Source organism: Hyperolius riggenbachi, chromosome 2 (genome assembly GCF_040937935.1).
Source record: "Hyperolius riggenbachi isolate aHypRig1 chromosome 2, aHypRig1.pri, whole genome shotgun sequence".
Taxonomy (NCBI): Eukaryota; Metazoa; Chordata; class Amphibia; order Anura; family Hyperoliidae; genus Hyperolius; species Hyperolius riggenbachi.
This window is the reverse complement of record NC_090647.1, coordinates 46,287,857-46,302,172: the sequence shown is the minus strand read 5'-3', so window position 1 is coordinate 46,302,172 and position 14,316 is coordinate 46,287,857. Positions and strand designations below refer to the sequence as shown.

The following is a 14,316-nucleotide window of genomic DNA, read 5'->3' as shown; positions in this document are numbered from 1 at the left end:
TATACTGGGGTAAATATACTTGCTATACTGGGGTAACTGTACTTGCTATACTGTGGTAACTGTACTAGCTATACTGGGGTAACTGTACTAGCTATACTGGGGTAAATATACTTGCTATACTGGGGTAACTGTACTTGCTATACTGTGGTAACTGTACTAGCTATACTGGGGTAAATATACTTGCTATACTGGGGTAACTGTACTTGCTATACTGTGGTAACTGTACTAGCTATACTGGGGTAACTGTACTTGCTATACTGTGGTAACTGTACTTGCTATACTGGGGTAACTACTGGCTATACTGGGGTAGCTATACTTGCTATACTAGGCTAACTGTACTTGCTATACTGGGGTAACTGTACTAGCTATACTGGGGTAAATATACTTGCTATACTGGGGTAACTGTACTTGCTATACTGTGGTAACTGTACTAGCTATACTGGGGTAACTGTACTAGCTATACTGGGGTAAATATACTTGCTATACTGGGGTAACTGTACTTGCTATACTGTGGTAACTGTACTAGCTATACTGGGGTAAATATACTTGCTATACTGGGGTAACTGTACTTGCTATACTGTGGTAACTGTACTAGCTATACTGGGGTAACTGTACTTGCTATACTGTGGTAACTGTACTTGCTATACTGGGGTAACTACTGGCTATACTGGGGTAGCTATACTTGCTATACTAGGCTAACTGTACTTGCTATACTGGGGTAACTGTACTAGCTATACTGGGGTAACTGTACTTGCTATACTGGGGTAACTGTACTTGCTATACTGGGGTAACTGTACTTGCTATACTGTAGTAACTGTACTTGCTATACTGGGGTAGCTATACTTGCTATACTAGTCTAACTGTACTTGCTATACTGGGGTAACTACTGGCTATACTGGGGTAGCTATACTTGCTATACTAGGCTAACTGTACTTGCTATAGTGTGGTAACTGTACTTGCTATACTGGGCTAACTGTACTTGCTATACTGTGGTAACTGTACTTGCTATACTGGGCTAACTGTACTTGCTATACTGGGGTAACTGTACTTGCTATACTAGGCTAACTGTACTGGCTATACTGTGGTAACTGTACTTGCTATACAGGGGTAACTATACTTGCTATACTAGGCTAACTGTACTTGCTATAGTGTGGTAACTGTACTTGCTATACTGGGCTAACTGTACTTGCTATACTGTGGAATCTGGGAAAAAGGGGGGGGGGCTGCTGCCGCCGACACTAGCCACGCCCACTTACACCCCCCCCCCCCCCCCCCCCCAGGGGGGCCCCGGAGAAAATTTTGGTCGGGATAGTGGGCCCCGGGCTCAAAAAGGTTGGGGACCCCTGATCTAGGTGATGTTTGCAGTGGAAGAGACAGTAGGTTGTGGCAGTGGGGAGGAAAAGTAACACTGAGCTAGGTTGAAAAAAAAAGAAAAAAAAAAGGAAAGAAATGGGCAGAAGCGATGTCACTTTTGGAATTACAGAAAAAAGTTATATCATAACATTGTACACTTATAACAGGTTAAGTAGGCTAAATAAGTACCGTCATTTCTTACTGGATGATTTTTTTTTTGTTCCCAACTACCAAGCAACCAGTATCTCCCTCTGTGCATATGTTTATTTATAAAAAAAAAACAAAAAAACAAAAAAACAAGCTTTAACCCATCGCAATGTTAGTGGTTGTGGTTATAAAGAATGACAGTTGGTGCTTTTTTTTTTTTTTTTCATGTCTGCCAGTAGTAAAGATGATGAAGTGCATGCTGATTGCAGATCAAACAATATGAACAAACTGCATGGCGAATATCAATTATTTCTTGATCTCTCTTCTATCTTTTAACTTTTCACTTTGCAATGTATGTATTCCCTGCCCCCTTTTGGCTAAAGTTCCTCTTTAAATAGAACTAGCACCCCGATTGGCTGCTCTGGACAGCTAGTCCACTTCTGCACCAATTTTCTTGGCCCTGGCCTTCATTAGCCAGCCCTTCAGATCCCCGTACTTATATTAGCAGTGCAGGGAAGGGTGTTTTGGCAAGTGTATGTGAAAAGCTCTAAGAATGTGTCACTTTTGTGGATTACTTTTACGCATGTCGCAAATGTCAAGGTAAAACTTTCAGCTGTTTGATATAAATATAACGGTTTTGACAGCTAAACTCGGTGCCGGTGTTAACTGAACAATTCACAGCGGGGGAATCTCTTACCTAGAGGTCTTAAATAATTCTGTCTAAACTTGAACACGATCTTTCCCCCTGCGCCCGTTCTGTAGATGAGCCTTCCTGTCCACAATCAGCAAGATGAAAGCATTCCCAGAATCCCCTATGGCTATGCTGGGTGAGCTGGATGGTCTACTGAGAGGGAGGCCGTGTGACATGAATGTGTGGGCTGGACGAGCCAATACCCCAGGCCTACAGCATTGCAGAAATAGAACAGGTGATTAACTGTAAGAGGATGAAACCCTGTACAGACAGCAGAATTTTGTCAGTCGAGGTACAGTTCTACGGAGAGGGGAGGGGAAGAAGGGTCTCCTAAAGACAAATTAATAGACTAAAAAGTTTAGAGAGTTTAGCTACTCTAATCCCCCCTAATCTGTGACTAATACAATTGTAATTTGATCTCTCAGCTGTGTCAGCTCAGGAATATCCTCTGCCACAGCACAGCAGCTAATTTGTAAACACAGGATGTAAACGATATGTTTGCTTCCATGAAAGCAGGAAGTAGACAAACTGCAGATTTATTGCAGGCTTTGTATCAGTTGTAACAAATCATTTTTTTCCTTAAAGGTTATTATGCTGGGAAGTTCAGGTCTGTTTAACCTCTTAACGACCGCGTCATGCCGATTGGCGTAAATGCGGCGGCAGCCCTGACCAACTAACGCTAACTGGCTCCGCTCTGTCATCAGTCTCCCAGCGGCGATCGCTGCTAGGAGACTGTTAGATGGTGAAACCGCCATCTACTAGGGACAGCCGTGTCACTCGGCTGTCCCCTGGGGAGGCATTAGGCCTCGTCCAGACTATGCGTGCTGCTGTGCGCATTTTGGCAGCGCGCATAGTGTGCGACACGCAAGAACGGTACAAGGGCATAGACAGCCCTTCCACTGTTCCCATCATATGCGCAGCAGTGCTCTGCACCATCGCACTGCTGCATGCATTTTTCGGGAAACGCAGCGCAGATCCATTCACTGTAGTGAATGGGATCTGCAGCGCAGCGCAGATGGCGAGAGATCGCACGTATTGCGTTCCGATCGCACAGCCATCTGCGCTAAATGATCTGAACGAGGCCTAAGAGTGATCGGCTCTTATAGGCTGAGGCCCACGACGGCCGATCGCTGTCAATGGCTGGCTGGGGAGGGGAAAAAAATACATAGGTAAATCTATTAGTAAATACTACATAAACTAATATAAAAAAAAAAATAACCAAACATTGTGGGAGTGATCAGAGACCACCAACAGAAAGCTCTGTTGGTGGGCAGAAAAGGGGAGAGGGATCACTTGTGTGCTGACTTGTACAGCTCTGCAGCGAGCACTTAAAGCTGCAGAGCCCTAATTTGTAAAAAAAAAAAAAAAAAAAAAAAAGCCTGGTCACTGGTGGGTGGGTGGGGAAGGGTTAAAGCCTGTGATCCTCAAAGGGACACTGTAGGGGGGCTCGGGGGGAAAATGAGTTGAACTTACCCGGGGCTGCTAATGGTCCCCAGCAGACATCCAGTGCCCGTGCAGCCAGTCACCTGTAGTATTCTGTACCTGGCTATAGTGGAAAGTGGGCGGAAACATCAGTCAGAGACTAATGAGTCATGGTCTGTGGGTGGGCTGGCAGCCATTTATTGCCTGCTCGCTATCTGCACACTATTCCGGGCCTGTGTGGATTACTAGGTTTCCGGAGTGAGCTGCTGCCTGATTACAGAAGGAATTGCTTATCATCTGTGACTTGCTTGTGCATGGCTGGAACACTACACTGTCATCCAGGCTGCACAGAAATGTGCACAGAGGAGCACACTATCAGTACTGTACCTACATTCACAGGTGAGACCTATGCTTCCTATGTAAGCTGCTGCCTGATTACTGAGGGAATCGCCTGCCATCTGTGACTTGCTTGTGCATGGCTGCAATGCTACAGTGTCATCCAGGCTGCACAGAAATGTGCAGAGAGGAGCACACTATCAGAACTGTATCTGCATTCACTGGTGAGACCGATGCTTCCTGTGCAAGCTGCTGCCTGATTACTGAGGGAATTGCCTGTCATCTCTGACTTGCTTGTGCATGGCTGCAATGCTACAGTATCATCCATGCTGCACAGAAATGTTGGGAGAGGAGCACACTATCAGAACTGTATCTGCATTAACTGGTGAGACCTACGCTTCCTATGTAAGCTGCTGTCTAATTACTGAGGGAATTGCCTGTCATCTGTGACTTGCTTGTGCATGGCTGCAATGCTACAGGCTGCGCAGAAATGTGGGCAGAGGAGCGCACTATCAGTACTGTACCTGCATTACCTGGTGAGACCTATGCTTCCTGTGCAAGCTGTTGCATGATTATTGTATGCTAAGTGCACACTAGGCTTGTCGGTGGAGTCGGCAGCGGACCAAGGAATACATAGAAAAGACTCATGGTTTCCAGTGGGCCCATTTACATGTCCATTCCTACCCTGCATGGTAATTAGGGGATAGCAGATGTGTTGCGATATCAGAAGATAAAGCACACTTCTGCTTGGCAGGCAGAACAGCTCCAGCAGACCACCGGAGTGGTACAGCGCATCAGGTACACAACTACAGATAAGATTATTTAATTCAATTTTATTTTCATTTCAGGTTTGCTTTAAGTATATCCACACATTTCTCAGGGGAAAAAAACGTTTGCAGCTGATAACTTCTGAATGACATACAGATTTTTAGAAAGTATAAACTACAAATCAAATGTTATTTTTACAGAAGAAAAAATTCTCAGCAATCTTCCACTGCAAACAGACACCCCGTCATTCAGCATGAAAACATTTCTTTTATTTTCATTTGTAGTGTACAAGTTTAACCCAAAGCTGGACTTATTTTCTTGTTTGCAGTCTTTGTCAGGCAGCACTCATCAATTGTAGTGTAGCTCAGTGTGTGTATCCCCAGCAGTGGGAACTCAGTGTGTGTATCCCCAGCAGTGGGAACTCAGTGTGTGTATCCCCAGCAGTGGCAGCTCAGTGTGTGTATGCCCAGCAGTGGCAGCTCAGTGTGTATACCCAGCAGCGGCAGCTCAGTGTGTTTATACCCAGCAGTGGCAGCTCGGTGTGTGTATACCCAGCAGTGGCAGCTCAGTGTGTGTATACCCAGCAGTGGCAGCTCAGTGTGTGTATACCCAGCAGTGGAAGCTCAGTGTGTGTATACCCAGCAGTGGCAGCTCAGTGTGTGTATACCCAGCAGTGGCAGCTCAGTGTGTGTATACCCAGCAGTGGCAGCTCAGTGTGTGTATACCCAGCAGTGGCAGCTCAGTGTGTGTATACCCAGCAGTGGCAGCTCAGTGTGTGTATACCCAGCAGTGGCAGCTCAGTGTGTGTATACCCAGCAGTGGCAGCTCAGTGTGTGTATACCCAGCAGTGGCAGCTCAGTGTGTGTATACCCAGCAGTGGCAGCTCAGTGTGTGTCTACCCAACAGTGGCAGCTCAGTGTGTGTATACCCAGCAGGGGCAGCTCAGTGTGTGTATACCCAGCAGCGGCAGCTCAGTGTGTGTATACCCAGCAGCGGCAGCTCAGTGTGTGTATGCCCAGCAGTGGCAGCTCAGTGTGTGTATGCCCAGCAGTGGCAGCTCAGTGTGTGTATGCCCAGCAGTGGCAGCTCAGTGTGTGTATGCCCAGCAGTGGCAGCTCAGAGTGTGTATGCCCAGCAGTGGCAGCTCAGTGTGTGTATACCCAGCAGTGGCAGCTCAGTGTGTGTATACCCAGCAGCGGCAGCTCAGTGTGTGTATACCCAGCAGCGGCAGCTCAGCGTGTGTATCCCCAGCAGTGGCAGCTCAGTGTGTGGTGTATCCCCAGCAGTGGCAGCTCAGTGTGTGTATGCCCAGCAGTGGCAGCTCAGTGTGTGTATGCCCAGCAGTGGCAGCTCAGTGTGTGAATGCCCAGCAGTGGCAGCTCAGTGTGTGAATGCCCAGCAGTGGCAGCTCAGTGTGTGAATGCCCAGCAGTGGCAGCTCAGTGTGTGTATCCCCAGCAGTGGCAGCTCAGTGTGTGTATCCCCAGCAGTGGCAGCTCAGTGTGTAGTGTATCCCCAGCAGTGGCAGCTCAGTGGGTGTATGCCCAGCAGTGGCAGCTCAGTGTGTGTATATTCAGCAGTGGCAGCTCAGTGTGTGTATACCCAGCAGTGGCAGCTCAGTGTGTGTATACCCAGCAGTGGCAGCTCAGTGTGTGGTGTATCCCCAGCAGTGGCAGCTCAGTGTGTGTATACCCAGCAGTGGAAGCTCAGTGTGTGTATACCCAGCAGCGGCAGCTCAGTGTGTGTACGCCCAGCAGTGGCAGCTCAGTGTGTGTATACCCAGCAGCGGCAGCTCAGTGTGTGTATCCCCAGCAGTGGCAGCTCAGTGTGTGTATACCCAGCAGTGGCAGCTCAGTGTGTGTATACCCAGCAGCGGCTGCTCAGTGTGTGTATACCCAGCAGCGGCTGCTCAGTGTGTGTCTACCCAACAGTGGCAGCTCAGTGTGTGTATACCCAGCAGGGGCAGCTCAGTGTGTGTATACCCAGCAGCGGCAGCTCAGTGTGTGTATACCCAGCAGCGGCAGCTCAGTGTGTGTATGCCCAGCAGTGGCAGCTCAGTGTGTGTATGCCCAGCAGTGGCAGCTCAGTGTGTGTATGCCCAGCAGTGGCAGCTCAGTGTGTGTATGCCCAGCAGTGGCAGCTCAGTGTGTGTATGCCCAGCAGTGGCAGCTCAGAGTGTGTATGCCCAGCAGTGGCAGCTCAGAGTGTGTATGCCCAGCAGTGGCAGCTCAGTGTGTGTATGCCCAGCAGTGGCAGCTCAGTGTGTGTATGCCCAGCAATGGCAGCTCAGTGTGTGTATCCCCAGCAGTGGCAGCTCAGTGTGTGTATCCCCAGCAGCGGCAGCTCAGTGTGTGGGGTATCCCCAGCAGTGGCAGCTCAGTGTGTGTATACCCCTCAGTGGCAGCTCAGTGTGTGTATACCCAGCAGTGGCAGCTCAGTGTGTGTATACCCAGCAGGGGCAGCTCAGTGTGTGTATACCCAGCAGCGGCAGCTCAGTGTGTGTATACCCAGCAGCGGCAGCTCAGTGTGTGTATGCCCAGCAGCGGCAGCTCAGTGTGTGTATGCCCAGCAGTGGCAGCTCAGTGTGTGTATGCCCAGCAGTGGCAGCTCAGTGTGTGTATGCCCAGCAGTGGCAGCTCAGTGTGTGTATGCCCAGCAGTGGCAGCTCAGTGTGTGTATGCCCAGCAGTGGCAGCTCAGTGTGTGTATGCCCAGCAGTGGCAGCTCAGTGTGTGTATGCCCAGCAGTGGCAGCTCAGTGTGTGTATGCCCAGCAGTGGCAGCTCAGTGTGTGTATGCCCAGCAGTGGCAGCTCAGTGTGTGTATGCCCAGCAGTGGCAGCTCAGTGTGTGTATCCCCAGCAGTGGCAGCTCAGTGTGTGGTGTATCCCCAGCAGTGGCAGCTCAGTGTGTGGTGTATCCCCAGCAGCAGCAGCTCAGTGTGTGGGGTATCCCTAGCAGTGGCAGTTCAGTGTGTGTATACCCAGCAGCGGCAGCTCAGTGTGTGTATACCCAGCAGCGGCAGCTCAGTGTGTGTATGCCCAGCAGTGGCAGCTCAGTGTGTGTATCCCCAGCAGTGGCAGCTCAGTGTGTGTATACCCAGCAGTGGCAGTTCAGTGTGTGTATACCCAGCAGGGGCAGTTCAGAGTGTGTATACCCAGCAGCGGCAGCTCAGTGTGTGTATACCCAGCAGCGGCAGCTCAGTGTGTGTATACCCAGCAGGGGCAGCTCAGTGTGTGTATACCCAGCAGGGGCAGCTCAGTGTGTGTATACCCAGCAGTGGCAGCTCAGTGTGTGTATCCCCAGCAGTGGCAGCTCAGGGTGTGTATCCCCAGCAGTGGAAGCTCAGTGTGTGTATACCCAGCAGGGGCAGCTCAGTGTGTGTATCCCCAGCAGCGGCAGCTCAGTGTGTGTATCCCCAGCAGTGGCAGCTCAGTGTGTGTATCCCCAGCAGTGGCAGCTCAGTGTGTGTATCCCCAGCAGGGGCAGCTCAGTGTGTGTATCCCCAGCAGGGGCAGCTCAGTGTGTGTATACCCAGCAGTGGCAGCTCACAGTGTGTATACCCAGGAGGTGCAGCTCAGTGTGTGGTGTATCCCCAGCAGTGGCAGCTCAGTGTGTGTATACCCAGCAGTGGCAGCTCAGTGTGTGTATACCCAGCAGTGGCAGCTCAGTGTGTGTATACCCAGCAGCGGCAGCTCAGTGTGTGTATCCCCAGCAGTGGCAGCTCAGTGTGTGTATACCCAGCAGTGGCAGCTCAGTGTGTGTATACCCAGCAGCGGCAGCTCAGTGTGTGTCTACCCAACAGCGGCAGCTCAGTGTGTGTATACCCAGCAGCGGCAGCTCAGTGTGTGTATACCCCTCAGTGGCAGCTCAGTGTGTGTCTACCCAGCAGTGGCAGCTCAGTGTGTGTCTACCCAGCAGTGGCAGCTCAGTGTGTGTATACCCCGCAGTGGCAGCTCAGTGTGTGTATACCCAGCAGTGGCAGCTCAGTGTGTGTATACCCAGCAGCGGCAGCTCAGTGTGTGGTGTATACCGAGCAGCAGCGGCTCAGTGTGTGTATACCCAGCAGCGGCAGCTCAGTGTGTGTATACCTCTCAGTGGCAGCTCAGTGTGTGTATACCCAGCAGTGGCAGCTCAGTGTGTGTATACCCAGCAGCGGTAGCTCAGTGTGTGGTGTAAACCCAGCAGCAGCAGCTCAGTGTGTGTATACCCAGCAGTGGCAGCTCAGTTTGTGTACACTCAGTAGCGGCAGCTCAGAGTGTGTATACCCAGCAGCGGCAGCTCAGTGTGTGTATACCCAGCAGCGGCAGCTCAGTGTGTGTATACCCAGTAGCGGCAGCTCAGTGTGTGTATACCCAGCAGCGGCAGCTCAGTGTGTGTATACCCAGCAGTGGCAGCTCAGTGTGTGTATACCTCTCAGTGGCAGCTCAGTGTGTGTATACCCAGCAGTGGCAGCTCAGAGTGTGTATACCCAGCAGCGGCAGCTCAGTGTGTGTATACCCAGCAGCGGCAGCTCAGTGTGTGTATACCTCTCAGTGGCAGCTCAGTGTGTGTATACCCAGCAGTGGCAGCTCAGAGTGTGTATACCCAGCAGCGGCAGCTCAGTGTGTGTATACCCAGCAGCGGCAGCTCAGTGTGTGTATACCCAGTAGCGGCAGCTCAGTGTGTGTATACCCAGCAGCGGCAGCTCAGTGTGTGTATACCCAGCAGTGGCAGCTCAGTGTGTGTATACCCCTCAGTGGCAGCTCAGTGTGTGTCTACCCAGCAGTGGCAGCTCAGTGTGTGTATACCCAGCAGCGGCAGCTCAGTGTGTGTATACCCAGCAGTGGCAGCTCAGTGTGTGTATACCCAGCAGTGGCAGCTCAGTGTGTGTATACCCAGCAGTGGCAGCTCAGTGTGTGTACACTCAGTAGCGGCAGCTCAGAGTGTGTATACCCAGCAGTGGCAGCTCAGTGTGTGTATACCCAGCAGTGGCAGCTCAGTGTGTGTATACCCAGCAGTAGCAGCAGCTCAGTGTGTGTATACCCAGCAGTGGCAGCAGCTCAGTGTGTGTATACCCAGCAGTGGCAGCTCAGTGTGTGTATACCCAGCAGTGGCAGCTCAGTGTGTGTATACCAAGCAGTGGCAGCTCAGTTTGTGTACACCCAGTAGCGGCAGCTCAGTGTGTGTATACCCAGCAGCGGCAGCTCAGTGTGTGTATACCCAGCAGCGGCAGCTCAGTGTGTGGGGTAACCCCAGCAGCGGCAGCTCAGTGTGTGTATACCCAGCAGTGGCAGCTCAGTGTGTGTATACCCAGCAGCGGCAGCTCAGTGTGTGTATACCCAGCAGTGGCAGCTCAGTGTGTGTATACCCAGCAGTGCCAGCTCAGTGTGTGTATACCCAGCAGTGCCAGCTCAGTGTGTGTATACCCAGCAGTGGCAGCTCAGTGTGTGTATACCCAGCAGTGGCAGCTCAGTGTGTGTATACCTAGCAGTGGCAGCTCAGTGTGTATACCCAGCAGTGGCAGCACAGTGTGTGTATATCCAGCAGTAGCAGCTCAGTGTGTGTATACCCAGCAGTGGCAGCTCAGTGTGTGTATACCCAGCAGTGCCAGCTCAGTGTGTGTATACCCAGCAGTGCCAGCTCAGTGTGTGTATACCCAGCAGTGGCAGCTCAGTGTGTGTATACCCAGCAGTGCCAGCTCAGTGTGTGTATACCCAGCAGCGGCAGCTCAGTGTGTGTATACCCAGCAGCGGCAGCTCAGTGTGTGGTGTAAACCCAGCAGCAGCAGCTCAGTGTGTGCATACCCAGCAGCGGCAGCTCAGTGTGTGTATACCCAGCAGTGGCAGCTCAGTGTGTGTATACCCAGCAGTGGCAGCTCAGTGTGTGTATACCCAGCAGCGGCAGCTCAGTGTGTGTATACCCAGCAGTGGCAGCTCAGTGTGTGTATACCCAGCAGCGGCAGCACAGTGTGTGTATATCCAGCAGTGGCAGCTCAGTGTGTGTATACCCAGCAGCGGCAGCTCAGTGTGTGTCTACCCAGCAGTGGCAGCTCAGTGTGTGTATACCCAGCAGTGGCAGCTCAGTGTGTGTATACCCAGCAGTGGCAGCTCAGTGTGTGTATCCCCAGCAGCGGCAGCTCAGTGTGTGTATACCAAGCAGTGGCAGCTCAGTGTGTGTACGCCCAGCAGTGGCAGCTAAGTGTGTGTACGCCCAGCAGTGGCAGCTCAGTGTGTGTATCCCCAGCAGTGGCAGCTCAGTGTGTGTATCCCCAGCAGCGGCAGCTCAGTGTGTGGGGTATCCCCAGCAGTGGCAGCTCAGTGTGTGTATACCCAGCAGCGGCAGCTCAGTGTGTGTATACCCAGCAGTGGCAGCTCAGTGTGTGTATACCCAGCAGTGGCAGCTCAGTGTGTGTATACCCAGCAGTGGCAGCTCAGTGTGTGTATACCCAGCAGTGGCAGCTCAGTGTGTGTATACCCAGCAGTGGCAGCTCAGTGTGTGTATACCCAGCAGTGGCAGCTCAGTGTGTGTATACCCAGCAGTGGCAGCTCAGTGTGTGTATACCCAGCAGTGGCAGCTCAGTGTGTGTACACCCAGTAGCGGCAGCTCAGTGTGTGTATACCCAGCAGTGGCAGCTCAGTGTGTGTATACCCAGCAGTGGCAGCTCAGTGTGTGTATACCCAGCAGTGGCAGCTCAGTGTGTGTATACCCAGCAGTGGCAGCTCAGTGTGTGTATACCCAGCAGTGGCAGCTCAGTGTGTGTACACCCAGTAGCGGCAGCTCAGTGTGTGTATACCCAGCAGTGGCAGCTCGGTGTGTGTATACCCAGCAGTGGCAGCTCAGTGTGTGTATACCCAGCAGTGGCAGCTCAGTGTGTGTATACCCAGCAGTGGCAGCTCAGTGTGTGTATACCCAGCAGTGGCAGCTCAGTGTGTGTACACCCAGTAGCGGCAGCTCAGTGTGTGTATACCCAGCAGCGGCAGCTCAGTGTGTGTATACCCAGCAGTGGCAGCTCAGTGTGTGTATACCCAGCAGTGGCAGCTCAGTGTGTGTATACCCAGCAGCGGCAGCTCAGTGTGTGTATACCCAGCAGTGGCAGCTCAGTGTGTGGGGTATCCCCAGCAGTGGCAGCTCAGTGTGTGTATACCCAGCAGTGGCAGCTCAGTGTGTGTACGCCCAGCAGTGGCAGCTCAGTGTGTGTATACCCAGCAGTGGCAGCAGCTCAGTGTGTGTATACCCAGCAGTGGCAGCTCAGTGTGTGTATCCCCAGCAGTGGCAGCTCAGTGTGTGTATACCCAGCAGTGGCAGCTCAGTGTGTGTATACCCAGCAGTGGCAGCTCAGTGTGTGTATACCCAGCAGTGGCAGCTCAGTGTGTGTATACCCAGCAGTGGCAGCTCAGTGTGTGTACACCCAGTAGCGGCAGCTCAGTGTGTGTATACCCAGCAGCGGCAGCTCAGTGTGTGTATACCCAGCAGTGGCAGCTCAGTGTGTGTATACCCAGCAGTGGCAGCTCAGTGTGTGTATACCCAGCAGCGGCAGCTCAGTGTGTGTATACCCAGCAGTGGCAGCTCAGTGTGTGGGGTATCCCCAGCAGTGGCAGCTCAGTGTGTGTATACCCCTCAGTGGCAGCTCAGTGTGTGTATACCCAGCAGTGGCAGCTCAGTGTGTGTATACCCAGCAGTGGCAGCTCAGTGTGTGGGGTATCCCCAGCAGCGGCAGCTCAGTGTGTGTATCCCCAGCAGTGGCAGCTCAGTGTGTGTATCCCCAGCAGCGGCAGCTCAGTGTGTGTATCCCCAGCAGTGGCAGCTCAGTGTGTGTATACCCCTCAGTGGCAGCTCAGTGTGTGTATCCCCAGCAGTGGCAGCTCAGTGTGTGTATCCCCAGCAGTGGCAGCTCAGTGTGTGTATACCCCTCAGTGGCAGCTCAGTGTGTGTATACCCAGCAGTGGCAGCTCAGTGTGTGTATACCCAGCAGTGGCAGCTCAGTGTGTGGGGTATCCCCAGCAGCGGCAGCTCAGTGTGTGTATCCCCAGCAGTGGCAGCTCAGTGTGTGTATCCCCAGCAGTGGCAGCTCAGTGTGTGTATCCCCAGCAGTGGCAGCTCAGTGTGTGTATACCCCTCAGTGGCAGCTCAGTGTGTGTATCCCCAGCAGTGGCAGCTCAGTGTGTGTACACCCAGCAGCGGCAGCTCAGTGTGTGTATACCCCGGCAGTGGCAGCTCAGTGTGTGTACACCCCTCAGTGGCAGCTCAGTGTGTGTACGCCCAGCAGTGGCAGCTCAGTGTGTGTATACCCAGCAGTGGCAGCTCAGTGTGTGTATCCCCAGCAGTGGCAGCTCAGTGTGTGTACGCCCAGCAGTGGCAGCTCAGTGTGTGTATACCCCGCAGTGGCAGCTCAGTGTGTGTATACCCAGCAGTGGCAGCTCAGTGTGTGTATACCCAGCAGTGGCAGCTCAGTGTGTGTATACCCAGCAGCGGCAGCTCAGTGTGTGTATACCCAGCAGCGGCAGCTCAGTGTGTGTATACCCAGCAGCGGCAGGCCTGGTTAGCAGAGTGAGTAGAGAGGGAGGAAGAAGGGTTAAGGAAGTGAGGATCATGCAGCATGGCAAACAATCAATAGGATGTGTCACATACCCATCATTGTAAGCACCGTCATGGCGGGAGGTGGGGAGGATGTCCATCTCAATAAGGTTGTCCTGCAATGTCTCTAGGAATGGCTGCTTTGCTATGTTTCTACACACAGATGGAGACATGAATGAAGGCCGTGAGTCATGCATGAAGTGACTTTCTCTTCCATGTACCCAGTGCGCTCACTGAGTAAACATCATCAAAATACACATTTTTAAAGTTTTGTGTGTAAAACTAAATATATTTTGATTTGTGGCGTTACTCCTCTATTAGAACTACCACCATGCCTGTATTGCCTATGGTCCCCCTACCGGAGTCAGCTGTCACTTCACAGGAATACAAAACAGCCAAAACACGCCCTTTATTTCTCTTTACAGAAGAAGCCCTTCAAATGTCTCCACTTTGCAGAAAAATAAAATATTTAGACTTCCTGACTTGGAGCCAAGCTCCACCCTTTACTGTTCCGAGCTCCTCCCTCATCTAATGATCCAATGCCAGATTCACTATTTGCCAGTTGGGCTTTGGGAGGCGGGGTTTAGCTTCCAGAAAAGAAGTGGTTTGCGGATAATCACATAACACTTTGGTATTATTGATTGGCTGCTTGCTATGAGGTAACAGGATAATTACTTTTACGGTTGCTGAAATACTGAAAGGATCTCCGAGTTGTAATTAAACAGTGTCCTTTTTCTTATGCTAGGTACATATGATGAGATTTTCTGTCAGATTAAGGCCTCAATCACATCATCACACGCAGATGGCCGTGCGATCAGAACACAACGCGTCTGATAGCACGCCATATGCGTTTCCATGCGTTGCGTGGCTGATCCCATTCACTGTAGTAAATTCTTCCAGCCCCCCCGTAGTCTTGTAGGTATCTCACTGTCCTCCTGGTCCGGTTCGTTGATCCGCTGTGCGGGCCGGTAAAGTCCACGACTCAGCTCAGTCGCGCACTAATGAGCATGTGCTGACCTGGCGGCATGCTTCCTTGATTGCGTTCCT

The 14,316-nt window shown here is 51.9% G+C and overlaps 1 protein-coding gene across 21 annotated transcripts in view; it reads right to left on the bottom strand.

Annotated features, from left to right (window-relative positions):
• The window catches only part of TENM4 (teneurin transmembrane protein 4), a 1,797,006-nt gene that overhangs the window by 317,280 nt on the left and 1,465,410 nt on the right, over nucleotides 1-14,316 (bottom strand). For 18 of the 21 annotated variants that reach the window (XM_068266709.1, XM_068266713.1, XM_068266710.1 and 15 more), the window contains one exon: nucleotides 13,324-13,422. The exons of the other annotated variants lie outside the window; for them this stretch is intronic. In XM_068266709.1, the coding sequence (XP_068122810.1) occupies nucleotides 13,324-13,422 (99 nt within the window). The remainder of the gene's footprint in view (nucleotides 1-13,323; nucleotides 13,423-14,316) is intronic. 21 annotated transcript variants of the gene reach the window in all.